Source organism: Zalophus californianus, chromosome 4 (assembly GCF_009762305.2).
Source record: "Zalophus californianus isolate mZalCal1 chromosome 4, mZalCal1.pri.v2, whole genome shotgun sequence".
NCBI lineage: Eukaryota > Metazoa > Chordata > Mammalia > Carnivora > Otariidae > Zalophus > Zalophus californianus.
Window position 1 is genome coordinate 91903032 of NC_045598.1, and position 26036 is coordinate 91929067.

Sequence of the window (26036 nt, forward strand, 5' to 3'; positions counted from 1 at the left end):
ACACTGTGACCCTGGGCCCGGGGTCCCTGAGACGGGATTCACAGCTCCTTCACTGTGACCAGAACGCAGTGTTGGAGGGAGCCTCTGCTTCAGTGCTTTTCAAATGGGGTTCCTCCAGAGCATAAGCCTCACAAGGTGGCCCAGGGATGTACTGGTTGGTGAAGTTGTGGGGACAGGGCAAGGCCCTGACCTCCACTTCTTCCCAGGAACACTACTGTTATCTGTGTTTCGTTTCGGCTTTCTACTTCAAATTTCATTCGAAAAACAGATTCTCCTGCTACATTGACTTTTGGAAACCATGTACCTTATTCAATCCCCACATTTTCCAAACGGGAAACTGAGGTACCGGAATTTGACCAAGATCACACAACCAGAGGGTGAGGTGGGGAGCTGAGACTAAAGCCCCAGCCTCCTCCCCAGGCCAGGCCTTGCCTCATCCTGCCTGACCAGGCCCCTAGCACTGCATCCAGTTGGCCCTGTTGTTCCTGGATACGGGTCCCTGGATGGGGTATGAAAGAGGGCAAGTCCTTCAGGAGCACCCTCCACCAACACTGCCTGGCTCTTCTTCATGGTCCAGTCTCCATGCCCGGGCCACTCCCAGGACTCCTGGAATCCTGCACACCCCCTTCAAGTGGAAGGTTCAGTCTGCAGGCCTATGCCCCGCACTGGGCAGGACTGTTTGCTCATCACAAAGCTGTGAGTAGAAGCGGAGGAACAGCAGCTGGACACTGATAGGGAAGGAGGGAGGGGGCAAGAAGTCATCTTTCCAGCCAGGAGGCCCTAGGGGCAGTGAAATCCATCCGTCTAGGATCCAGGAAACCTGGGTCCTAAAGCTTGGCTCCATCCCTCACCCGCCTTGTGACCGTGTACAGGTTTCAGCAGCTAGCTCTGGCTTTGACACTCCCAACTTACCTGCTCCTGAAAGTCCAGGTCGTGTCCGAGATGAGCCTGGGGTCATTCTGCCCAGCACCTGGATCCCAACGGGGGGGGGGGGGGGGAGGTCCTAGTTAGACCATGACCTGGTTTAGGGGTGGGGATGGGGGCCTTAGGACCGCACTGGGTGTTGCCAGGGAGGTGGGATACCTCTCTGGAATATGGGGGAGGCTTTATACTGTTGGGCAGGGCTCTTTTAGCTCAGTGTACCCCGGACCCGAGGGCTCTTATCAGCAGCCAACCATCGTAGGCGTAGGCGGTGTGAGGTGGGCCCTTGGCCTCCAAGATTCCTTCCAACTGTTTTTGAAAACCTCTAAGTATACTTAGGATACTACCCCCATTATTATCATTCGTTATCTGGCTTCTGACTGTTAATTCCTCTCGAACCTGTGGTAGGGATCTATCACCGGCCCAGTGGTAGGCCTGGGGAGGGATTAGGCATGGAGGTCTGGCTGGCGGGAATCCTAGAACGGCGGTGCGGAGGAGGGCGCTGGGTGGGGCCCACCTCCTTCGGTGCGGCTGGCGTCGCCGCTTTAAGGCGGCGGCGGCGCGAGCAGGTCTATGGTAATGAGCCGCCGCCGCCTCGGCCGCCGCCGCCGCCGCCGCTCTGCAGAGCTCGCCCGCCCGCCGGGGAGGCGAGGGATCGTGGGGCTGGGCCCTCGGCCGCGGCGACAGCAGCAGCCGCTGCGGCGGGGACGCGGGGCGCCAAGCGGCCGGCGCGGGGCCGTCGACGACGGCCGGGGTCCGGGTGCGTAGCTCTGCGGGCGCAGGTGGGCCATCCCGCGGGGGCGAAGGGGGCACCTCGGGGCTCAGGGAGTCGGCAGGGCCAGGGGCGCGCGGGGCCCGCGGGCGCAGGTGGCGAGAGCCGGGCGCGCAAGTGGAGGCGCAGCGCCAGCCCGCGGTGGTCGGGGTGACCCGGGCGCGGGCCGGAATCGGGGAGCAGTGCGAGCCCGGGTGCGTCGGAGGGCTCAGCGCCGGGCCCCGCCGAGGCAGCAAGGCGCAGGCCCCGAGGGGCGCACGAGTGGCCCCCGGGGACCGGCGCCCCGGCACGGGCATGAGGCGCGGCGGGGCCGGCTGGAGCCGGAGGAGGAGCCGCCGCCGCCGTTGACCCGGCCGGCCGGGAGCAGGGAGAGATGCAGAGCCGGGCAGCCCGCGCCCCTCTTCCAGCGCCACCGCCGCCGCTGCTGCTGCTGCTGCTGCTGCCGCCACTGCTGGGAGACCAAGTGGGGCCCTGTCGTTCCCTGGGGCCCGGGGGACGTGGTTCCTCAGGGGCCTGCGCCCCCGCGGGCTGGCTCTGTCCAGCTTCAGCCTCCAACCTCTGGCTCTACAGCAGCCGCTGCAGGGATGCAGGGACAGAGCTGACTGGCCACCTGGTGCCCCACCACGACGGTCTGAGGGTCTGGTGTCCAGAATCCGGAGCCCACATCCCTCTGCCGCCAGCCCCCGAAGGCTGCCCATGGAGCTGTCGCCTCCTGGGCATTGGAGGCCACCTCTCCCCACAGGGCAAGCTCACCCTGCCCCAGGAACACCCGTGCTTGAAGGCTCCCCGGCTGAGATGCCAGTCCTGCAAGCTGGTGCAGACCCCAGGGCTCAGGGCAGGGGAACAGTCAACAGAAGAGTCCATGGGCGGGCGTCGGAAAAGGAATGTGAATACAGCCCCCCAGTTCCAGCCCCCCAGCTACCAGGCCACAGTGCCTGAGAACCAGCCAGCGGGTACCCCTGTGGCATCCCTGCGGGCCATTGACCCAGATGAGGGTGAGGCCGGCCGGCTTGAGTACACCATGGATGCCCTCTTTGATAGCCGCTCCAAACATTTCTTCTCTCTGGACCCAATCACGGGCGCTGTAACCACAGCTGAGGAGCTGGATCGTGAGACCAAGAGCACCCATGTCTTCAGGGTCACGGCACAGGATCATGGCATGCCCCGACGCAGTGCCCTGGCCACACTCACCATCTTGGTGACTGACACCAATGATCACGACCCTGTTTTCGAGCAACAGGAGTACAAGGAGAGCCTCAGGGAGAACCTGGAGGTTGGCTATGAGGTGCTCACTGTCAGAGCCACAGATGGTGATGCCCCTCCCAATGCCAATATTCTGTACCGCCTATTGGAGGGGCCTGAAGGCAGCCCCTCAGAAGTCTTTGAGATTGACCCTCGCTCTGGGGTGATCCGAACGCGTGGCCCTGTGGATAGGGAAGAAGTAGAATCCTACCAGTTGACAGTGGAGGCAAGTGACCAGGGTCGGGACCCTGGTCCACGGAGCGCCACAGCCGCTGTGTTCCTGTCTGTGGAGGATGACAATGACAATGCTCCTCAGTTCAGTGAGAAGCGCTACGTGGTCCAGGTGCGCGAGGATGTGACCCCAGGGGCCCCGGTACTCCGGGTCACAGCCTCAGATAGAGACAAGGGCAGTAACGCCCTGGTGCACTATAGCATCATGAGTGGTAATGCTCGGGGACAGTTTTACCTGGATGCCCAGACTGGGGCTCTGGACGTGGTGAGCCCTCTTGACTATGAGACGACCAAGGAGTATACCCTACGGGTCCGGGCACAGGATGGCGGCCGTCCCCCGCTCTCCAATGTCTCTGGCCTGGTGACAGTACAGGTCCTGGATATCAATGACAATGCCCCCATCTTTGTCAGCACCCCCTTCCAGGCTACTGTGCTGGAGAGTGTCCCCTTAGGCTACCTGGTTCTCCACGTCCAGGCCATCGACGCCGATGCTGGTGACAATGCCCGCCTGGAATACCGCCTTGCTGGGGTTGGGCATGACTTCCCCTTTGCCATCAACAATGGCACAGGCTGGATCTCTGTGGCAGCTGAGCTGGACCGGGAAGAGGTTGATTTCTATAGCTTTGGGGTGGAAGCCCGAGACCACGGCACCCCAGTGCTCACTGCTTCAGCCAGTGTCAGCGTGACCATCCTGGATGTCAACGACAACAACCCCACCTTTACCCAACCAGAGTACACGGTGAGACTCAACGAGGATGCGGCCGTGGGCACCAGCGTGGTGACAGTGTCGGCTGTGGACCGCGACGCCCACAGTGTCATCACCTACCAGATCACCAGCGGCAACACCCGCAACCGCTTTTCCATCACCAGCCAGAGTGGTGGCGGGTTGGTGTCGCTCGCCCTGCCGTTGGACTACAAACTTGAGCGGCAGTATGTGCTGGCGGTCACTGCCTCCGATGGCACGCGGCAGGACACGGCACAGGTGGTAGTGAACGTCACTGATGCCAACACTCATCGTCCCGTCTTTCAGAGCTCCCACTATACGGTAAATGTTAACGAGGACCGACCGGCAGGCACCACGGTGGTGCTGATCAGTGCCACGGACGAGGACACAGGCGAGAACGCCCGCATCACCTACTTTATGGAGGACAGCATCCCCCAGTTCCGCATTGATGCAGACACAGGGGCTGTCACCACCCAGGCTGAGCTAGACTATGAGGACCAAGTGTCCTACACCCTGGCCATCACTGCCCGCGACAATGGCATTCCCCAGAAGTCTGACACAACCTACCTGGAGATCCTGGTGAATGATGTGAATGACAATGCCCCTCAGTTCCTGCGTGACTCCTATCAGGGCAGTGTGTATGAGGATGTGCCCCCCTTCACCAGTGTCCTGCAGATCTCAGCCACTGACCGTGACTCTGGCCTTAATGGTAGGGTCTTCTACACCTTCCAAGGGGGCGACGATGGAGATGGTGACTTTATCGTAGAGTCCACATCAGGCATTGTGAGAACGCTTCGGAGGCTAGATCGTGAGAACGTGGCCCAGTACGTTTTGCGGGCTTATGCGGTGGACAAGGGAATGCCTCCAGCCCGCACGCCCATGGAAGTGACGGTCACCGTGTTGGATGTGAACGACAATCCACCTGTCTTTGAGCAGGACGAGTTTGACGTGTTTGTGGAAGAGAACAGCCCCATTGGGCTGGCTGTGGCCCGCGTCACAGCCACTGACCCCGACGAAGGCACCAATGCCCAGATCATGTACCAGATTGTGGAGGGCAACATCCCTGAGGTCTTCCAACTGGACATCTTCTCTGGGGAGTTGACTGCTCTGGTGGACTTGGACTACGAGGACCGGCCCGAATACATCCTGGTCATCCAGGCCACGTCGGCCCCCCTGGTGAGCCGGGCTACAGTCCACGTCCGCCTGCTTGACCGCAACGACAACCCACCAGTGCTGGGCAACTTTGAGATCCTTTTCAACAACTATGTCACCAACCGCTCAAGCAGTTTCCCTGGGGGTGCCATTGGCCGCGTGCCTGCCCATGACCCTGACATCTCAGACAGCCTGACCTACAGCTTTGAGCGGGGGAATGAACTCAGCCTGGTCCTGCTCAACGCCTCGACAGGCGAACTGAGGCTGAGCCGGGCATTGGACAACAACCGTCCTCTGGAGGCCATGATGAGCGTGCTGGTGTCAGGTAAGCAAGGGCCCAGGTGGCGTCAGGCAGGGGTGGCCCTTGGGGGGAGGGCCCGGGCAGCTGTCCAAGGAGGAACCGCTGACCCGCCTCTCTGCCCAGTGCCTGGCACAGAGGTTGAGGGGCGAGAAGGAGCTTGGGAAGGAGCCGTAGGAGTCCTGGCGGCTGGTGGAGGCCCCGCCTGCGGTCCCGGGCTGGGCTGGGCTGCTTTGGTTGGCTGCCCCCTGCCTACCACCCTGTGACGTGGCGGGGGAAGTGTTGCGGGGAGGCCCTGGCTATGGCTGCCAAGATTGTGAAAAAAGGCGCGTGGAAGACTAGGGGGTCCAGGAGAGCTGGGGGAGGGGTAGAGAGGACTGTGGTGGGGTGTGGGGGGGTTGCGGGGGAGGCGAGCCGGTCCCCTCAGCACCCCTTCATGCCCGGCAGGCTATTCCTGTGATCTCATAACAGTCTTCTGACAGAGCAGAGGGCCATGGGGCACAGGGTTGCCGCCGAGGGGTCAGGACCCTGCAGTCGGGCCTCTTCTGGCCCCTTCTGGCTCCCGGCTGAGCCCCAGACTGGCTGAGGGGGACTTTGTCTAGTGCATTCTTTTCCCTCCAGGCAGAAAGAGCCTGGCCTGGCTACCCCTTCAGAGCTCCCGCAGGAAGCGAAGCCCGAGCTCATTGTCTCTGTCCAAACAGACCCCACTGTCAGAGGCCATCGTTCGGGGTCCAGCTTGGGGGAGGGGCTGCAGTGAAGCCAGGGGCAGGCTGAGGCCTCCTGGGGCTCCTTGCCACCCCATGGGGCTGTTTTAGGATGCTAGGCCTTCTTTGCTGGCCGTGACCAGTCTGGGCTCAGGGAATGGGGTGTGGGACCAGGATGAGCCAGGGGACTGGTGGCCTTTGAGGGTACAGCCCCCTGCTCCGGTGGGGAGAGAACAGAGTCCTGGGGCGTGGGAGCCTGGCTGGGACCCAGGCTGGGCATTCCTGCTGCTTGGCCAAGCGCTCAGCCTGCAGACTCCCTGGACAGAGGGTTGGGGGAGGAGAGTTGACGGGGGTGGGCGGCCTTCCGTCTTCTCTGTCAGCCGGGGGGATGGCAAGGAGGCGGCCGGCCCCACGTTGCGGAGTCCCTTCCCCAAGCTTGGGCACGACTGGCACCCCCCATGAGGGCCCCTTGTTAGGGGTACCCTGCAGATGGATGGGCCAGGGTACCCCACTCCAGACACATCAGGGAAGAAGAGAAGAGTCTGGCACCCCTTTCCTGTCACCCCAGGGACTCTGGGCCTGGAGGGGAATGAGGGACATGTGGGATGCAGGGTGTGGCTTCAGCCCCCTCCCCGCTCTGGGTCCTTCCCGGACAGATGCCTCTCCTGCCCCACTCCTCAGGTGGCCATAGGAGCCCGGGCAGGTGAGCTTTTCGAGGTCAGAGACAAGGTTCTGTGCCTCTTGAAGCTTCAGTTTCCCTCCAGGAGGAAGTGAAGGGCTGGAGTTCCTGGATCCTGGATCCTTCTCTGTGCTGGGAGAAGCAAGCAGTGGGGAGGGATGGAAAAGAAGGGGCTCTTCCTCTTGTCCTCCCCACAGCCTGTCCTAGGTGAGAGTGGCACCTCACTGAGCAGGCCCTGCCCAGCCTTCAGGCTCCTACCAGGGCAGGGCCCCTGACCACAGCTCCCCTAGGAATAGAAGGGAAGGCCTCGGGCCGGCCCTCCAGCCCTGACCCTTGGAAGCAGTCACCACGGCAACCCCAAAGTTCAGGGAGGCTGGGGTGAGGGGGAACTGACGCCCACTGCCCCTTTGTTTCCCTTCTCTTGTTCTTTGTCTCTCTTTCTTTCCTGCCCCTGCCCCTGCCCATGTGGGCCCTCCTGCTCTGCCCCTCTCCGTGGCCCTTCTCCCGATCTCCTGTGTGGCTCTCTTCTCCTTTCCCACTTTCTCCATTGCTGGCTCTTTTCCTGGATCTTTGTTTTCCCCTGTTTAGTCTCCACGTTCCTGCCTCTCGGCCTTCCCCCTGTCTTGTTCCCTGCGGCTGAAGCTGCCCCCGCTTGGGCTGGACGGCTCTCCTGAAGCCCTAGTTCTCCCTCTCCCTGCCTCTTCCTTACCCTGCTGGGACACACAGGAGCTCCAGGGCATGGTCCCGTCAGCTCCCAGAGCGGTAGACCCTGTCCAGGCCCACAGCTTCCACTGGCACATCTGCCCGGGGAGAGAGGCTTAGAGTCTGATTCTGCCACAGTCTGGGACCTGGGACCCCCGTTCCCACCCTGCCTTGGCACCTGCGGGGTGACCCAGGTCAAGGCAGGGGAGAGGAACAAAGAGCAAGGATTGAGCAGTAGGTTGATTGCTGGGGATGGGGGACCACAGAGGAGGGGGCAGGTGGCCACAGATGGTAGACCAGATGGGAAGCAACAGAGACACATTGGGTGAGGGGCCTGGGCGGGGCCTGGGACTGCTGAGGGGAGGCACAGGGAGGAGTGCTTGTTCCCAGGGCTGAGTGGTAGGGAAGTTTCTCTTGCTCATGGGCTTTGACTGCCCCCCTCCTCTCCCTAATCAGTTAGGGGCACTGTGTGGACTCTGGGGCCACTTTCTGCCTGGAGGGAGTATCCCATCAAGGAATCACTGGGCAGAGGCACCAAGTACACAAGAGCCCTCTGCCAGGTCCACACCTCCATGCAGGGTGGTCTGAAAGCGGGAGGAAAATAGAGCCTGAGGTCATCAATCTGGGCAGCCTTCCTGGAGTAGGTGAGCTTGGGGCAGGTGAGAGAAGTAGGAGGACTGTGGGCTGGCATATTCGGTGGCTATAGACAGGAGTGGGCGGAGCAGGAGTGGGTAATGACAAGCAAGCTTGCTGGTGAGAGCTGGTGGGCTTCGGCAGCCTCAGGTGATGAGGCTGGAGGGCAGATGGGTAGGCTGAGGATGGGGCTGAGATGGGTCTCTGCCTTCAGCCTTCCCAGGCTCAACTGAGCTGCCTGGGGGTAGTTAGCCACCTCAAATAGGTATGGTGTAGAAGCAGAATCTACTCCCAGGTTTCTCTCCTACTCTCACCCCACCCCAGAAACACCATCTCCTGACCCGTTCCTGCCAGGGGGTCCTTTTCAATACCAACTCAGGGCCCCTGCTGTGTGTGTGTGTGTGTGTGTGTGTGTGTGTGTGTGTGTGTGTGTGTGTGTGTTTAAGATTTTATTTATTTATTTGAGAGAGAGGGAGCACAAGTTGGGGGAGGGAGGTAGAGGGAGAAGCATACTCTCTGAGCAGGGAGCCCGATGCGGGGCTCGATCCCAGAACCCTGGGATCATGACCTGAGCTGAAGGCAGATGCTTAACCGACTAAGCCACCCAGGTGCCCCCCACCCCACCCCCACTGTGTTTTAAAGACCATTTCTTCACTAGGGAGACATCAACATCTTAGTATTTACTGAAACCTACTATGTGTAGGATATTGTAATAAATAAAAATATGAATATCCTTTAGAGCCCTGCCAAGCCATTTCCCCCTCCCCACTGGCCTCCAGCTTTCATTTCTGAGCTAAATAAAATCCATTGCCATATATATGTGCATTCAGGTGTGTATGGTATTTCTGGGCTTAGAGTGTGGGTGGAGTGAGACACTAGCGTGTGTTAGCATCCAGCTGTTTATAAGTGAGTGTGTGGCCTGCAGGTGTGGCAGGCATTTGGGTATAACGCGTGAGCCAAGTGGGCGATAAATAGCTGGAGGCCCAAGGCCAGAGGAGACATCAGCCTAGTGGGGCTCTTCTGGGGTTTCAGATTGGAGAGCTGCCCAGGCCCTTCCATCTCTGCCCGCGCCCCCCCCCAGATCCCTCACAGCATCAGGGCAATGGGTGGTGCAGCCTCTGGTAAGGTGGCTCAGCTGGATTTCCTGGGGTGAGGCCCCCCCAGGCTATCTTCGGCAGCCTGGAGAGTTGGGTGGGAAGAATGCTTTGTGTGGGGCGTTGCTATGGGGATAGCAGGACTGCGCCCGACCAGCTATGGGGCTCAGTGGGAGGGGGACTGGGTGGCCCACTGACCCAGTTCACCCCCCCCCACTCTGCTTTGGTGGGGGAGGAGGGAGCACAGCCAGGGTCAGGGTTATAGTAGTGTTGAGATACAGAGGCCGAGGGGGAAGAATGATTATTTTTGTGGGTACCTCTTGGTGCTCTGGGCCCTGTAAAAGGTAATAGGCAAAATTTGGTTCTTGTGCAGGGAAGCCCCAAATCTGGTATAAGGGAGCAAGACTCATGGCTTGGGCAGGGAGAGGCGCACAAACATTAAAAAATGTACCATTCTTCACAACGGAGGGTTTTGGGAAAGTATGCAAAGAGAACTTCTGAAAATCAAATCGCCCTAAGTGTCTATGGGGCCTGATCCCTCAAGGTGTGACTTGCCTACAGGTGCCATACGTGTAGTTTCTTGGGCACCTTTTGCCAATTAGAAAAGGGAGTCCATTGTGGCAACTGGGCAGTGCAGGGGTGTGTGGGCTGGATCTCAGCTCCCACTCCCTTCTCGGGGTGCTCCTGCCCAGGGCTAGGTCTATGGCTCGGCACCCCTGCCCTCCCCAGCTCCACATCAGGTCCTGACCCATGTCGTTTCTCTGCAGACGGCGTGCACAGTGTGACTGCCCAGTGCGCACTGCGGGTCACCATCATCACGGATGAGATGCTCACGCACAGCATCACGCTGCGCCTGGAGGACATGTCGCCGGAGCGCTTCCTGTCACCCCTACTGGGTCTCTTTATCCAGGCGGTGGCGGCCACGCTGGCCACACCCCCAGACCACGTGGTAGTCTTCAACGTGCAGCGGGACACCGACGCCCCTGGGGGCCACATCCTCAATGTGAGCCTGTCCGTGGGCCAGCCGCCGGGGCCTGGGGGCGGGCCACCCTTCCTGCCCTCCGAGGACCTGCAGGAGCGCCTGTACCTCAACCGCAGCCTGCTCACGGCCATCTCTGCCCAGCGCGTGCTGCCCTTCGACGACAACATCTGCCTGCGCGAGCCCTGCGAGAACTACATGCGCTGCGTGTCGGTGCTGCGCTTCGACTCCTCAGCGCCCTTCATCGCCTCCTCCTCCGTGCTCTTCCGGCCCATCCACCCCGTCGGGGGGCTGCGCTGCCGCTGCCCACCCGGCTTCACGGGCGACTACTGCGAGACCGAGGTGGACCTCTGCTACTCGCGGCCCTGCGGCCCCCACGGGCGCTGCCGCAGCCGCGAGGGCGGCTACACCTGCCTCTGTCGCGACGGCTACACCGGTGAGCTGGGGCGGCGGGCGGGGCCGGGGCGGCCGGCCGGGCTGAGCCGGCTAAGGACCAGGGCGGCCTCCTTCCTTTCCGGAGTAAGGTGGAGGTTACCCTGGGCCGCCGGCAGATCTCGCTTGCTTCTCCACGACCTGGTGGGGAGAGAGAATGGGGGAGCCCTTCTTCTCCGAGCACCCCCACCCCCACCCCCCATCTCAGGCAGCACCAGCTCTAGGAGCAGCCGGCTTGGGTTTATGTTCCAGCTTTGCCACTAGCAGTTGCGTGACCTTGGGCAAATTACTGAACCTCTCTGTGTCTCAGTAGTCTGCGTAGTTTCAAATGGAGATAATGAATCTACTTACAGCCTAGCAGCGTTGTAAGGATTAATTTAATTAGCTTAATACATGTAAAGAGCTAGCCCTTGGAAGGTGTTGGCTGTGATTTAAGAGACCCCTGGGATCTGGTGACTTGTTCTGCGTCTCACCTCACAGCCCAACTTAGCCCGGAAGCTGGACCTGGGACCTGGTCTCCCCCCAACCACTGAGAGAGTTACTTTTCTGGGCTATGAGTAGTGCTTTTCTTCCCAGGCATGGAGGGGAAGGCATGGAAGAAACTGGAGGGGTTTGGGTGCGGGGTAGGGTTGTTTCCGAAGGTCGTTGTACCTGTGTGACCCTGAGCAGAATAGCTCCACCCCTGCCCAGGTGCTGGAAAAAGGGTCAGGCCTCCGGGTTGGCCTGTGACCTGGGTCTTTACACATCCCCTCCCCAGCCTCTCCCCCTGGGAGGGCTCACTGCCTCTGCTTTGTGCTCCTGCCCCTGCCCCTGCCAGATGCTGTTTCTCCTCAGGACACCCCCTTCTCCTCTCCTCCGTGGGCCCTTCCTTCCCCGGTAGGTTAGGCCTTATTGTCTCTCCTCCACAGCCATGCGCACTGGCTCTGCCAGCAGGGGCAGGCAGACCCCACCGCCTTCCCGGCTGCATCTTCCTGCCCAGAACTTGCCAGACTTGACGCCTCTCGGCTGCTGCTGTGGGTGGGGGTGGAAGGGAGGGGAGGGCTTGGGGGATGGGAGGGGAGTTTTTGTCCAAGAGGATGGGGAGGGGGCTTAGAGTGTGCGAACAACAGTTTCCATGGAAACAAGAGCCAGTCACTAGGCACAGGAGCTGAGAACCTATCTCTAGAATCTGGGAATGGGGAGGGAGAGAAAGGGGTGGATTTTCTCATCTGATGTTGTTGGAATTTTCAGCTCCTCCACTGAAATCCTGGTCTGCTCCCAAGGCTCAGGCCCCCATTCTGTCAGTATCTCCCAAGTGCACAGAGGGCCTCGGTCTGGACCCCAGGGCTCAGGGTGGGAGTTGTCTGCCCCATTCCCGGGAGTCCCCCAGCTTCACCTCACCCCCCCCCACCCCGCCCCAGCCATAACTCTGACAATCCAAGTGGAAGCCTGGTCTCATCCCCAGAGAGGGAAACTGATCTTGGCGCCTGACAGGGACAAAAGCACCAGTGGGCGGGAGGGAGGAAGGGGGTTTGGCGCCAGCCCTGGCGTTGTCCTGCAGGCTCTTTCCTCCATGCACATTCACCCCTGTGGGAACAGAACAGCCCCTAGCTTGCTCGGTAGCCATGACACCAAAGGCTAACTAGGACCTAGGCCTTGTGACCGGGGCCCCGGCCGGCCTGTGCGCTTGAGCCCCAAACAGGAGTACAGAAGGGCCTGGGAGCTCCAAGGAACTTGCAGGGCAGCAGTATAATGGGATGGGGGTGAGGATGCTTGGGAGAACTTGGGAGTGTTGCAGGAGGTATGACTGGGCCCTGGGGAGGCATCCCAGGTCCCCTCCACCTTCTCAGGCACTTGGTACTCACCCTGCCTTTCCCCCTGCCCAGGGGAGCACTGCGAGGTGAGTGCCCGCTCAGGCCGTTGCACGCCAGGTGTCTGCAAGAATGGGGGCACCTGCGTCAACCTGCTGGTGGGTGGCTTCAAGTGCGACTGCCCGTCTGGAGACTTCGAGAAGCCCTACTGCCAGGTGACCACACGCAGCTTCCCTGCCCGCTCCTTCCTCACGTTCCGTGGCCTGCGTCAGCGCTTCCACTTCACCCTGGCCCTCTCGTGAGTGGCTCGGCCCTGGGGGGTGGGGTGGGGAGGGTGCTGGGAGCCTGGGGCGTCTCCCCCTCTACAGGCAGGGGGAGAGGTCGGGCAGCGAAAGTGCTGGGAGCAGGTTGTTGGCAGAGCCGGGTCGGCACTTGGAGTGGCCTGTGCACTTTGCCAGTAGGCCTTCCTCACCCACCAGGGTCCACTGACCGCTCCTCCTACCCAGTCTCGAGGGTGGGGAGCCAAGGGGTCAGGGTTCTGGTTTCAGTTCTGGTGTGGGCTCATCGTCCACACTTGAGCTCCATGGCCCACGGAGCCAAGGGCCACGGTGTCAGCTCTCGGGAGGGTCCTGAGTAGGATCAGGGGCTAGTTAGGTGGCTGGGGTGGTCGGGGTTAAGTGGGTGCCCCATTCCCTGCCCCCCACCCCCAACTTCTGCTCAGGTTTGCCACCAAGGAGCGGGACGGACTGCTGTTATACAACGGGCGCTTCAACGAGAAGCATGACTTTGTGGCCCTCGAGGTGATCCAGGAGCAGGTCCAGCTCACCTTCTCTGCAGGTGATCCCGCTTGCCCCATGTCCTTGTCCATCTCCCAAAGGCCCTAGGTGTCTTGGCCCCCGACCCCAAGTCACACACACCCCCCCCCCCAGCCAAACCTGGGCCCAGTTCCAACTATGAGCACACCCTCCCCGTTCCCAGCCCTCACTGGGTGTCCCAGCTCACCTGGGTCCTTTCCCCAGGGGAGTCGACCACCACCGTGTCCCCGTTCGTGCCCGGAGGGGTCAGTGACGGACAGTGGCACACGGTGCAGCTGAAGTACTACAATAAGGTGGGTGTCAGAGGGGGTCAGGGAGTTGGAGGGTTCTGTCCTTGGCTCAGGTGCTCAGACCGAGGTGGTGCTTCATCCGGGGGGGGCTGGTCATGGCACTTCTGGCCTAAAGGGAGGGAGGGGGGGGTGAGCTGGGCTATTCCCCTGCCATCGCCGAGTAGTGCTCGATGCTCAGTGTCCTGTTAGACAGGCACGGACTCCGGTGAATGTCGAGGAAGGCAGTTAAGCACGTATGTCCCGTGAGCACACTGAATGTGCACATGTGTGTATATCCACGCGCATGTGTACAAAGGGGTGTCCGCAGGTGCTGGCGTCTCTGTGCCTGGCCCGTGAACTTCATGGGCTCCATGTTCACGGTTCCCCTTCTCTGCCTTCTCTGCCCACAGCCACTGTTAGGTCAGACGGGGCTCCCGCAGGGCCCATCAGAACAGAAGGTGGCTGTGGTGACCGTGGATGGCTGTGACACAGGGGTGGCCCTGCGCTTCGGAGCTGTCCTGGGCAACTACTCCTGTGCTGCCCAGGGCACCCAGGGTGGCAGCAAAAAGTGAGCGGGGGAGAGGGCTGGGGCATGGGGTGTGGTGTGGCACCAGGTAGGGAGGGCAGTTGAGAAGGTGGGCCTTAGGGGGCCCGGAAATGGAAACCAATCCAGATGGAGGCCCTCCCTCACCTTGCTTCCCCTAGCCCCTGCTCGGCCTTCTGCAGGGGCTGGGGTCGGGGGTGGAAGCGGCAAGATGAGGGGACTAGAGTAGGGTGTCATGGAGCAGTCTGGGGGAGGGGTGGGTATGAGAGGAGAGTGGCTCCAGGTTGGGGTGCCTCCCTTTCCCTGTGCTGTTCTTCAGGGCTCCTCAGGCTCCTGCTTAGGCCCTTCCCCACTCTGGCCTGGTGGAAGGAAGAGGGAAGGAGGAAGGGCCAGAAGCCCCCGCATTGTGCCTCATGTTGCCCCCATTTTTGCTCCGCCAGGTCTCTGGATCTGACAGGGCCCCTACTGCTGGGTGGGGTCCCTGACCTGCCCGAGAGCTTCCCTGTCCGCACGCGGCACTTTGTGGGCTGCATGAGGAACCTGCAGGTGGACAGCCGGCATGTGGACATGGCCGACTTCATCGCCAACAATGGCACCGTGCCTGGTATGGGAGCCTGGGGTAGGGGCCAGGCCAGGAGCCCCAGGCAGAAAGGAGGGCTATGGGGATGTTGTGGGGGTTTCAGAGGGCCCTCCAGCCGCAGGTTTTCTGTTTGGAGCCCCAAGCCGAGCCCCTTTCTCTCCCTTCTAGGCTGCCCTGCCAAGAAGAATGTGTGTGACAGCAGTACTTGCAACAACGGGGGCACCTGTGTGAACCAGTGGGATGCATTCAGCTGCGAGTGTCCTCTGGGCTTCGGGGGCAAGAGCTGTGCCCAGGGTAGGAGAGGCCACCAGCAGAGGCCAAGGCCCAAGAGCTGTCAACAGTGCTGGGAACACTGGCAGGGTCGGGGCAGGCACTGGGCAGGGCCCAGCCAAGCTGGGCTGTGGGTGGAAAAGCATGTCTGGGCAGAGCCCTGAGAGGGTAGCACTGGAGACAAAGGGCCCAGTCAGAGGCAGGCCTGGGCACAGTGTGGGCCGGGCGCAGGACAGGTAAATGCTCTGGAGGGCGGGGCCGGCGAGGGGAGTGGGCACTAGGAGAGGCAGTGCCCTGCCTCCTGTGGAACCACCACCTCTGAGCATCACAGCCCCTGGGGCACTTGGCTGCTCCACCCCTCAGAGTCTGCCTTCATCTGCCTCTCCAGAAATGGCCAACCCACAGCGCTTCCTGGGCAGCAGCCTGCTTGCCTGGCATGGCCTCTCGCTGCCCATCTCCCAGCCCTGGCACCTCAGCCTCATGTTCCGCACACGCCAGGCCAACGGTGTCCTGCTGCAGGCTGTCACCAGGGGGCGCAGCACCATCACCCTGCAGGTGATGCAGGGAGGGGGTGGGGGGGTAGGCGGGCCCTGACCAGGGCAGCTATGGCCTCCAGGGGACTGGTTGGAGAGGGCTAGGCGGGGTCTTTTCTTTCCCAGAGGAAGAGGCAGCGCCATCGGCTTGTTGGATCACTGCTGCCATCTATTGGCCCTGAGGGAAATAATACCGTTTCCTCTGTGGCCTCAGCGGGGCTATAGGATGAGTTTGGTGGTCCAGGCGGGAGGGCAGTGGGCTGGAAGAGCCGATGAAGGCAGGCTGCTGACTCTCTTTTCTTTTTTTCTGGTGAAGTTGAGGGAAGGCCACGTGGTGCTGAGCGTGGAGGGCACAGGGCTCCAGGCCTCGTCTCTCCAGCTGGAGCCAGGCCGGGCCAATGACGGCGACTGGCATCATGCACAGCTGGCACTGGGAGCCACTGGGGGCCCCGGCCATGCCATCCTGTCCTTCGACTATGGGCAGCAGTGGGCAGAGGGCAACCTAGGCCCCCGGCTGCATGGGCTGCACCTGAGCAACATTACGGTCGGGGGAGTGCCTGCGCCAGCCAGCGGTGTGGCCCGCGGCTTCCGGGGCTGTTTGCAGGTGAGCATCCTCCCCTGCCTTGCCATCCTCCCCACCTGGAGGCCCGTGCCACGGAGGGCCAACATCGCTTCTGTCCCTCCCAGGGTGTGAGGGTAAGCGAGACGCCCGAGGGGGTTAGCGGTCTGGATCCCAGCCGCGGGGAAGGCATCAATGTGGAGCCAGGCTGCAGCCTGCCAGACCCCTGTGACTCGAATCCGTGTCCTGCCAACAGCTATTGCAGCGATGACTGGGACAGCTATTCCTGCAGCTGTGATCCAGGTGTGCCAGGGATCTGGGGAGATGGGCAGGTGGGGGCGCGCCAGGGGTCTCACTTCGGCTCTGCTGTGTGGCCTGAGGCCAGTCACATGACTTCTCTGAGCCTTGTCTCCTGCACTACAAAGCCATAGCCAGCTGGTAGGATTCTCAGGTGGAAGGAGGTGGCGTGAAGGCAGGTTTAAAGAAAGTGCCAGGGCAAGGTGGGGATTGAGCCTCTCTCATCTTTACGGTCCCAGGTTACTATGGTGACAACTGTACTAACGTGTGTGACCTGAACCCATGTGAGCATCAGTCTGTGTGTATCCGAAAGCCCAGCGCCCCCCACGGCTACACCTGCGAGTGTCTCCAGAATTACCTTGGGCCATATTGTGAGACCAGGTAAGTGGACCAGGGCATGCAGCAGCCTGTCTCTGGGGTGTCCCTCAGAGTACCGGGAACTGGGCTGAGCCACAGCCACAGTCACATGGCTGCAGCAGACGAGGTGTGGCAGAGGGAGCTCATGTCTGCCTGGGCCCCTCTCTGCAGGATTGACCAGCCTTGCCCCCGTGGCTGGTGGGGACACCCCACGTGCGGCCCGTGCAACTGTGACATCGGCAAAGGCTTCGACCCAGACTGCAACAAGACAAGCGGCGTGTGCCACTGCAAGGTGACAGCCCTGACCCGGGCCCTTGAGGGGAGGCAGTGGAGAAAGCCTTCCTGCAGAGAGCTCAGGACTGTGTGCCCTTGCTCTGATGGGGGAGGGGGACAAGTGGCCACGTGCTCCCACGTGTCTGCGGTTTGGGGGAACCCAGGACCAGTTCTTTACCAGTGAGCTCTAGGCCAGCTATACTGGTTGGTTGCAGCCTGCTCTGACTGGTTGGTGTCTCATTGATGGACTACACTGCAAATCATTACCAGTTAAATATATATTTTTTAAGATTTTATTTATTTTTGTGAGAGAGCGCGCATGCGAGTGTGTGAGAGCAAGCGTGCAATGCGCAGGAGTGGGGGAGGGGCAGAGGGAGAAGCAGGCTTCCTGCGGAGCAGGGAGCTCAATGCAGGGCTCGATCCCAGGATCCTGGGACCATGACCTGAGCCGAAGGCAGATGCTTAACGACTAAGCCACCCAGGCTCCCCTAAATATTTTGAATACCACTCCTGGGAGGACCTGAAGTCAGCGAGCCTCTCTCTAGAGGGACCACAGCCAGAGGACCCATGAGCAGCCCGGAGAGAGAGAGCCTGAGCCGGTGACCAGCATCGTCTGTCCTCCCTTTCAGGAGAACCACTACCGGCCCCCTGGCAGCCCCACCTGCCTCCTCTGTGACTGCTACCCCACGGGCTCTTTATCCCGCGTCTGTGACTCTGAGGACGGCCAGTGTCCATGCAAGCCAGGTGTCATTGGGCGCCAGTGTGACCGCTGTGACAACCCGTTTGCTGAGGTCACCACCAATGGCTGTGAAGGTGGGGTTCCCATGACGGGTCGGCAGCTCTCCTGCTGCGTGCCAGGTCCCGGCATCCCAGGGAGGCCAGGAGCAGGGGCTGGTTGCAGGCCTGGGGCTGCTGAGGGAGGGCCAGAAGCCCAAGCAGAGCTCCGAGGGGACAGCTGCCCCTGGGTGACCCTGTGTGCTTCCTTGCAGTGAATTATGACAGCTGCCCACGGGCCATCGAGGCTGGGATCTGGTGGCCCCGTACCCGCTTTGGGCTGCCTGCTGCTGCCCCCTGCCCCAAAGGCTCCTTTGGTAGGTGCTGGAAGCCTAGCATGTGATATTGTGGACTCAGCCTCTCCTCCCTGGGACGAGGGCGGGAAGCCCCTGGCTGCAAATCCTGGGACCTCTCCCTGGTCTCCAGGTCCTTCCTTGGTGCACTGTTCCTCTGCTCCCAAGGTTGCCTGGATGAAGGGCACCTACATCTTGAACTCTTATCCAAAAATGCTGACAAACCTGCAGTGTGCCTACCCCGGGGCTGGGTATCAGAGATTCGAAGATGAATCATACATAGCTGTCGGGTGCTATTCCAGGGGACACGGCCCCCGGGATGGGGGCTGGTGCTGGTCCTTGGATCGATGACGAACACAGTTCATAAGCAGAGAGTGGCAGAGAGCCCAAAGTGGTGGCTGCAGAGGGGCAGCGATGTCTGGGGGCTCAAGGAGGACACACGCCCTGTGCTCCTGGAGTCCTTGTTCGGGCCAGTCTGGCAGAGGTCTTGGCTCTAGTGTTCCCTACACCTGTCTTCCTCTTCTAACCGGGGCTCCAGGAGGGCAGGGTCCTTGTTTGCTTGTCTCCTGTCTCTGGCCCATGAGATGCTGGCCCCCAGGAACTCAGGCAGGTCCCGGAGGCCTCCTGTGTCTCTCCTGAGGCCTGCCCTCTGGGCTTCCTTCCCCCAGGCACCGCCGTGCGTCACTGTGATGAGCACAGGGGGTGGCTCCCCCCAAACCTTTTCAACTGCACATCAGTCACCTTCTCAGAGCTGAAGGGCTTTGTAAGTGAACCTCCTCATGTCTAGCTCCTCTCTCCCCTCCCTGCTGCCAGCTTTGAGAAAGGGGCTTCTGGAATTCCAGCCCCTGCCTCCCAGGGCCTCCACCTGGAGTGGCCGTTTCTCCCCTTTCCTGAGGCCCTTTCATTCCTGAGTTCCAGCTCTGCCCTCTGGGGACCTCACTGCTGCCCTCCTGTGCTGACCTCCCTTGCTCCCTGTCCTGTCTGGCTCCATCCTAGGCCGAGCGGCTGCAGCGGAACGAGTCGGGTCTGGACTCGGGGCGCTCCCAGCAACTGGCCCTGCTTCTGCGCAATGCCACACAGCACACGGCTGGCTACTTCGGCAGCGACGTCAAGGTGGCCTACCAGCTGGCCACACGGCTGCTGGCCCACGAGAGCGCCCAGCGGGGCTTTGGGCTGTCCGCCACACAGGATGTGCACTTCACCGAGGTGGGGCTTGGATGGGGCAGGGCTGGCTGGTTAGATGGGGGTCATGGTGAGTGAGCCTGTTCCTGGGGCAACTTGGGGGCCATCCCTGCCTTTGGGGAGGGACCTCCCAGCTGGCATGAGGCCTGCAGGAGCTCCCTTGAGCCGTGGAATTTAGAGCATCTCTTTCCAGCCCTTTCCCTAGTAAGGTGCTGATAGAAACTAATGTTTGTATTGGGGCCTGGTGTGACCAGGCTCCTTGGAGCAGAGGTCCCCTGCCCACGGGGCCAGGGTGGGGAGGAATTAGCATCTAGTACCTATGCAGGGGTCCAGGCCCAGGGCCCGGGAACTCTTAGTTGCAGGAGGAAGAGGGAAGGTTTGAGGGAGGGGTGTGGTTCGGGTGGGTAGCCTGGGCTGGTCTAGGCACAGGTGCGGCCTGGTGGTGGGGAGGAGAAGGCGTGGGGCTATAGCACCCTGACCACGCTCACCCTAGAACCTGCTGCGGGTGGGCAGCGCCCTCCTGGACGCGGCCAACAAGCGGCACTGGGAGCTGATCCAGCAGACGGAGGGAGGCACCGCATGGCTGCTCCAGCACTACGAGGCCTATGCCAGCGCCCTGGCTCAGAACATGCGGCACACCTACCTGAACCCCTTCACCATTGTCACGCCCAACATTGGTGAGACTGGGGCAGGGCGGGGTTTGTGGACAGAAGCCCGGGCACAGTGGCTGTGCTGGGGGCCCACCTGCCTGAGCCCGGCTCTGACCTGTGACCCTCTCCCTAGTCATCTCTGTGGTTCGCTTGGACAAGGGGAACTTTGCTGGGGCCAAGCTGCCCCGCTATGAGGCGCTGCGGGGGGAGCGGCCCCCAGACCTAGAGACAACGGTCATTCTGCCTGATTCTGTCTTTCGAGGTCAGTGGGGAGCTACAGGGTGGGTCCGGGGCCCGGCTGGGGCATCCCTGTGCAGGGTCCCGCTGAGTGGACAGTGTCCCGATCCCAGAGACACCCACCATGGTCCGGCCCGCGGGCCCTGGAGAGGCCCAGGAGCCTGAGGAGCTGGCACGGCGTCAGCGGCGGCACCCAGAGCTGAGCCACGGGGAGGCTGTGGCCAGTGTCATCATCTACCGCACTCTGGCCAGCCTGCTGCCCCATAACTATGACCCGGACAAGCGCAGCCTCAGGTGAGCAGCCGCGGAGACGAGGGGGCGGGGATGCACCGTGGGCGGGTGAGTGCTGAAGCCTGGAGAGAGGCCGGGGTGCGGGTACCCCTGAGGGATGCGGGCTGTCCCCTCAGCCACGAGACTGCTGTAGTGACTGTGGGCCGGCCTGTTCCTCGTCAGAGTCCCCAAACGGCCGGTCATCAACACGCCCGTGGTGAGTATCAGCGTCCATGACGATGAGGAGCTTCTGCCCCGAGCCTTGGACAAGCCGGTCACGGTGCAGTTCCGGCTGTTGGAGACGGAGGAACGCACCAAGCCCATCTGTGTCTTCTGGAACCATTCCATCCTGTGAGCCTGCGCTGCCCTACCCCCAAGGCTTTGGGCGGAGAGCCAGGCCCCTGGGTGCCTTCCCCTGCCCGCGTCCTGACCCTGCCTCCCGCTCCCCCCCGCACCCCCGCAGGGTCAGTGGCACGGGTGGCTGGTCAGCCCGAGGCTGCGAGGTCGTCTTCCGCAACGAGAGTCACGTCAGCTGCCAGTGCAACCACATGACGAGCTTCGCCGTGCTCATGGACGTGTCCCGGCGGGAGGTTGGACCCACGGTGGGGGGCTGGGGGGAGACAGCTGCAGAGCCAGGGGTGGGGGCCCAGGGTCCCGGGCCCCGGGCTGGATGCTCAGGCCCGGCCCTTCCTAATTCGCTTGGCCTCCTGCCACCTGCCCTGCAGAATGGGGAGATCCTGCCACTGAAGACACTGACGTACGTGGCCCTAGGGGTCACCTTGGCTGCCCTGCTGCTCGCCTTCCTCTTCCTCACCGTCCTACGTGCCCTACGCTCCAACCAGCATGGCATCCGACGGAACCTGACTGGGGCTCTGGGCCTGGCGCAGCTGGTCTTCCTCCTAGGAATCAACCAGGCTGACCTCCCTGTAAGATGGCTCTCCTCCCCCAGAAACCATCCACAGCTTCTAGTCCTCTCCGGCTCCCTGCCCCGGTCCCTGCTTCTGCAGCAGAAACTCTGATAGAACCCAGCCCAGCACCCAGCCCATGGTTTCCTCTTCTCGAGCTCCCCCTCACTTCCCCGGCACCCTAGACGTACCTCCCTCTGGCCCACACATCCCAAAGCACCACCCAACGCCCCGGCCCTGACCCTCTGCCTGGTAAGTTGGAATCCGTGCCCTGGGGGTGCCCTGGTCACTGACCTGGCGTGGCTGGGCCCCCAGTTTGCTTGCACAGTCATCGCCATCCTGCTGCACTTCCTGTACCTCTGCACCTTCTCCTGGGCCTTGCTGGAGGCCCTGCACCTGTACCGGGCCCTCACCGAGGTGCGCGACGTCAATGCCGGCCCCATGCGCTTCTACTACATGCTGGGCTGGGGCGTGCCCGCCTTCATCACAGGTACCCGCCCTTCCCAGGCCCGGGGTCCACCTTCATGCCACGTTCTCCCCACCCGCATCGCCATGCCCCAGGCCAAGTCCTCCTCTCGGCCCCCGAGGCTCTCCATCAGGGGCTGGGTCCCCCATCCTACAGAGGTCGGCACGAACACGGGGACACAGGGTGGGTGGAACCTTTCATCCTCTGCACCTGGACCCATGAGCCCACATGACACCTGACTGATTCCCGGGGCCCTACCACCCCTTCCCCTGCTGTTGTCACCGTACCCCCAGGTCTAGCCGTGGGCCTGGACCCTGAGGGCTATGGGAACCCTGACTTCTGCTGGCTCTCCATCTATGATACACTCATCTGGAGTTTTGCTGGCCCTGTGGCCTTCGCGGTCTCGGTAGGTGCTAGAAAGCGGGCTGGGGGCCAACAGGCTGCGTGTGCCCTCAGGATCCCCTTTAGGAATGGTGCAACTGCTGGGCCCCCGTGGGGTGGGATAGAAGCTGTCTGTCCCCTGATGATCCTCCTGCCTTGGTAGATGAGTGTCTTCCTGTACATCTTGGCGGCCCGGGCCTCCTGTGCTGCCCAGCGGCAGGGCTTTGAGAAGAAAGGCCCCGTGTGAGTATGGGGTGTGGGTGCCTGGGCAGTGGGCAGTGGGCAGGCAGGGGTGCAGGGGGCCTCCGGGCCGGGCTCACAGCCTCCCCCTCTCCAGCTCAGGCCTGCGGCCCTCCTTCGCTGTCCTCCTGCTGCTGAGCGCCACGTGGCTGTTGGCGCTGCTCTCTGTCAACAGTGACACCCTCCTTTTCCACTACCTCTTTGCTGCCTGCAATTGCATCCAGGTACCGGGCCGTGCCCTGTGGAGGTGGGAGGGGAGGCCTGCCCATGGGGTGCCCAGACAGGCACTTAGCTGCCGCCTGTTGCCTGCCAGGGCCCCTTCATCTTCCTCTCCTACGTGGTGCTTAGCAAGGAGGTCCGGAAAGCATTCAAGTTTGCCTGCAGCCGCAAGCCCAGCCCTGACCCTGCGCTGACCACCAAGTCCACCCTGACCTCGGTGAGGGAGCCGGGGGCCAGGGAGCTGGAGGGCTCTGGGGCCGGGTGGAAGAGGCAGGAGCCCCAAGGAGCTGGTTCTCTGTGCTTTGTGCCCCACTTTTTTTTCATCCTCACATCCTTTGCTGGGGCGGAGGGAAGGGCTGGGGAAATGGTATGTGTGGCCTGGGAAGAGCGGGATCTGGGGCTGGGGAGGAGGATTTTGACTCAGGAGGGAGGGGAGTGGAGCCAGGAAGAAGAAGGTGAAGAGGGGCCAAGACAGGTGATGCAGTCACGGATACCCAGCGTCTGAGAATCGCCGGTGCATCTTGGTAAATTTTCTGTCTCCCAGCACATTCTTGGGAGATGGTTTTTTACCAGGAAGCCCTCACATATAGCCGAGTCCAGGGTCCTTGGGGTGCACAGGGCTGGCAGAGCTACGGGAGAGCTACAACCACTACCAGGGCCTGATATTGGGCCGGGGGGGGGGCGCAATTCGGGGGAGCTGCAGAGATGTGGGGCCTCTCTCTGCCAGACCTGGGCACGTGGGAGGTAGACCTTGGGACAAGCTCCCTCGGCTCTTCCACTCTCCATCCTGGGGCCGCCCCATGCTGCTCCCCCACTTACTGACCTCTCTGTTCCCTGCCTAGTCCTACAACTGCCCCAGCCCCTATGCAGATGGGCGGCTGTACCAGCCCTACGGAGACTCAGCCGGCTCCCTGCATAGCGCCAGCCGCTCGGGGAAGAGTCAGCCCAGCTACATTCCCTTCTTGCTGAGGTGAGCGCTGGTGCTGGGGGCGTCGGCAAGGGGCAGGGAGCACCACACGTGCTGGAAGCCAGGCCAGCCACGTGCTGGGAGCTGAAGAGCGCACAGGGCGGCCAACACGGGTGGCAGCTTAAATTAGAAGCAGGAGGGGCACGGGGGCAGGGACCGGGAAACCGGGGAGAGAGAAAAGAGTGGGACCCTGGGCAAGGGGCTGGGCCGACCCCTCCAGCGTTTTCTTGTGTTTGCAGGGAAGAGTCCACACTGAACCCTGGCCAAGGGCCCCCTGGCCTGGGGGACCCAGGCAGCCTATTCCTGGAAGGTCAAGACCAGCAGCATGGTGAGAAAGGAAGCTCCTGCTGAGCAGTGAGGGGCAGCCGCCTGGCTCTTGGGGGTGGTGTGCAGAGGCGCACGGGGCGGCTCTGATCTTTTCCCCGTCTCCCAGACCCTGACACAGACTCTGACAGTGACCTGTCCCTGGAAGATGACCAGAGTGGTTCCTATGCCTCTACTCACTCATCAGACAGTGAGGAGGAGGAAGAGGAGGAGGAAGAGCCCGTCTTCCCTGGCGAGCCGGGCTGGGACAGCCTGCTGGGGCCTGGCGCTGAGAGACTGCCCTTGCACAGTACCCCCAAGGGTGGGCCAGCGCCAGGGCTGGGGCCTTTGAGGGGGCAGTGGGAGGGCAGAGAGCCAGGGATTCCTAGGGTGGTGACTTGCCTAGTTGTCTGCCTCCTTTGGGCCTTACCTACTTCCTTTCTCCGCTAGATGGGGGCCCAGGGCCCGGGAAGGCCCCCTGGCCAGGAGACTTCGGGACCACAGCAAAGGAGAGTAGTGGTAATGGGGTCTCTGAGGAGCGCCCATGGGAGAATGGAGATGCCCTGCCTCGGGAGGGGTCCCTTGGCCCCCTTCCAGGCCCCTCTGCCCAACCTCACAAAGGTGAGTGGGGCATGCCCAGCTGCCGTGTCCCCCATTCGGCACCCTCACACCTCACATTCGCCCTGTGGCTGGTAGGGCTCCCTAGGGCAGCCCCCCGATCTCACCGCCTGCTCCTCATGGCACCTGCCCCCCCACCCCGGCCCACAGGCATTCTCAAGAAGAAGTGTCTGCCCACCATCAGTGAGAAGAGCAGCCTTTTACGGCTACCCCTGGAGCAAGGCACAGGGTCTTCTAGGGGCTCCTCAGCCAGCGAGGGCAGCCGGGGCGGACCCCCTCCCCGCCCTCCACCCCGGCAGAGTCTGCAGGAGCAGCTGAACGGGGTCATGCCCATCGCCATGAGTATCAAGGCAGGCACGGTCGATGAGGACTCGTCGGGCTCCGAGTGAGTGGGGCTGGCTGGGTGGGACAGGGTGCAGCCCCACAGAGGCCCTGGCTGGGCTCGGAGCCGCTTCCAGGCCTCCCCAGGCTGCTCTGGCAGGCGGTCAGGGGACGAATGGGCTGGTGTAGCCCAGCCCCCTTACTGTGATGTGCCCACAAACCATGGGGGCCCGCGGGGTCAGCTTAGGCCTGCATCAGGCAAAGCGAGGGAGGGTGGGGAGCTGGGGTTGCTTTCCTGTTTCCTTCTCCTGGTGAAAGCTTCTCACTGTCTTCTCTGCTCCGACTAACCCCCTGTCTGCCTTTTCTGTCACTTTCCTTTCCTGCCTCTCCAGATTTCTCTTCTTTAACTTCCTGCATTAACCCTGGGCCGGTGGTTCCTACACCCTGAGGCTCCCTTACCTTCCCCAGCTGCACTCATGCCCCCACTCCTGTCTTGTGCTTTATCCTGCCCCTGCTCCCCACCGCCTGCCCACAGCAGCGACGAAACGTCCATCTGAGGAGCCTGGGCCTTGCCGGGAGGGGCACCCACCCCACCCAAGGCCATCTAGTGCCAACTCCCTCCCCCACCATCCCCTTCACTGCACTTTGGACCCCCGGGGCCAACATCTCCAAGACAAAGTTTTTTCAGAAAAGAGGAAAAAAAAGAATTTTAAAAAGGATCTCCACTCTTCATGACTTCAGGGATTAATTTTTTTTATATGCTGGAAACTGACTCCCCTTTCCCTTCCCGAAGAGGATAGGACCTCCCAGGATACTTCCCAGCCTCTCCTCAGTTTCCCATCTGCTGTGCCTCTGGGAGGAGAGGGACTCTTGGGGGGCCTGCCCCTCGTTTGCCATCACCAAAAGGAAAGGACAAAGCCACATGCACCCAGGGCATCGGGCCCTGCAGGCTGCACCCCGGCGGGGCCTCAGTATGGTGAGGGCGTCAAGGTCGAGGGCACTCCTCACCCTGCCTGTGCTGCCCCTCCCAGGAACTGCAAAAGCCCCGTCCGGAGAGGGGGCTGAAGGACTCCGCGCCCCCGGACCCCCAAATGCTGCATGAACACATTTTGAGGGGAACCCGTGCCCCTGGGCGGAGGCCGGGCCACCCCAGCCCCTCTCCTTTCCCTGGACTCTGACCACGTGCTGCAGCCCGGGCGTTTGCTCAGTTTGCTGACCCAAAAGTGCTTCATTTCCCTGCCTGACCCGCCCGGGGAAGGCCCGTCATGTGTTTAGTTGCGCTTCTTTGCTGTGGTGTGGGTGGGACGCGGAGGAAGAGTAAGTCGAGGGCTGGCTTGGTTGCCCCCAGAAGTCTCAAGCA

At 61.9% G+C, this 26036-nt stretch overlaps 1 protein-coding gene across 5 annotated transcripts; it reads left to right on the forward strand.

Annotated features, from left to right (window-relative positions):
* Positions 1-1615: 1615 nt before the first annotated feature.
* On the forward strand, positions 1616-25599 carry CELSR2 (cadherin EGF LAG seven-pass G-type receptor 2). Of its 5 annotated transcripts, none has more exons than XM_027623008.2 (34): positions 1616-5367; positions 9920-10567; positions 12429-12651; positions 13075-13190; positions 13373-13461; positions 13848-14005; positions 14422-14585; positions 14730-14855; positions 15220-15386; positions 15681-15968; positions 16052-16226; positions 16460-16601; positions 16749-16869; positions 17480-17663; positions 17840-17941; positions 18586-18680; positions 18914-19123; positions 19593-19776; positions 19883-20011; positions 20100-20280; positions 20440-20607; positions 20720-20858; positions 20982-21182; positions 21477-21651; positions 21921-22033; positions 22172-22251; positions 22346-22472; positions 22562-22684; positions 23310-23437; positions 23674-23762; positions 23868-24059; positions 24188-24358; positions 24506-24740; positions 25470-25599. In XM_027623008.2, exons 1-34 carry the CDS (start codon positions 2067-2069, stop codon positions 25474-25476), a joined length of 8751 nt encoding a protein of 2916 aa, XP_027478809.2. In that variant the 5' UTR covers positions 1616-2066; the 3' UTR covers positions 25477-25599. The 5 variants fall into 5 exon arrangements, with proteins under 5 accessions (XP_027478809.2, XP_027478819.2, XP_027478793.2 ...); XM_027622992.2 differs by lacking the exon at positions 25470-25599 and adding an exon at positions 25212-25348 and having other exon boundaries at positions 1617-5367; XM_027622982.2 differs by lacking the exon at positions 25470-25599 and adding an exon at positions 25069-25240 and having other exon boundaries at positions 1617-5367.
* Positions 25600-26036: the final 437 nt, after the last annotated feature.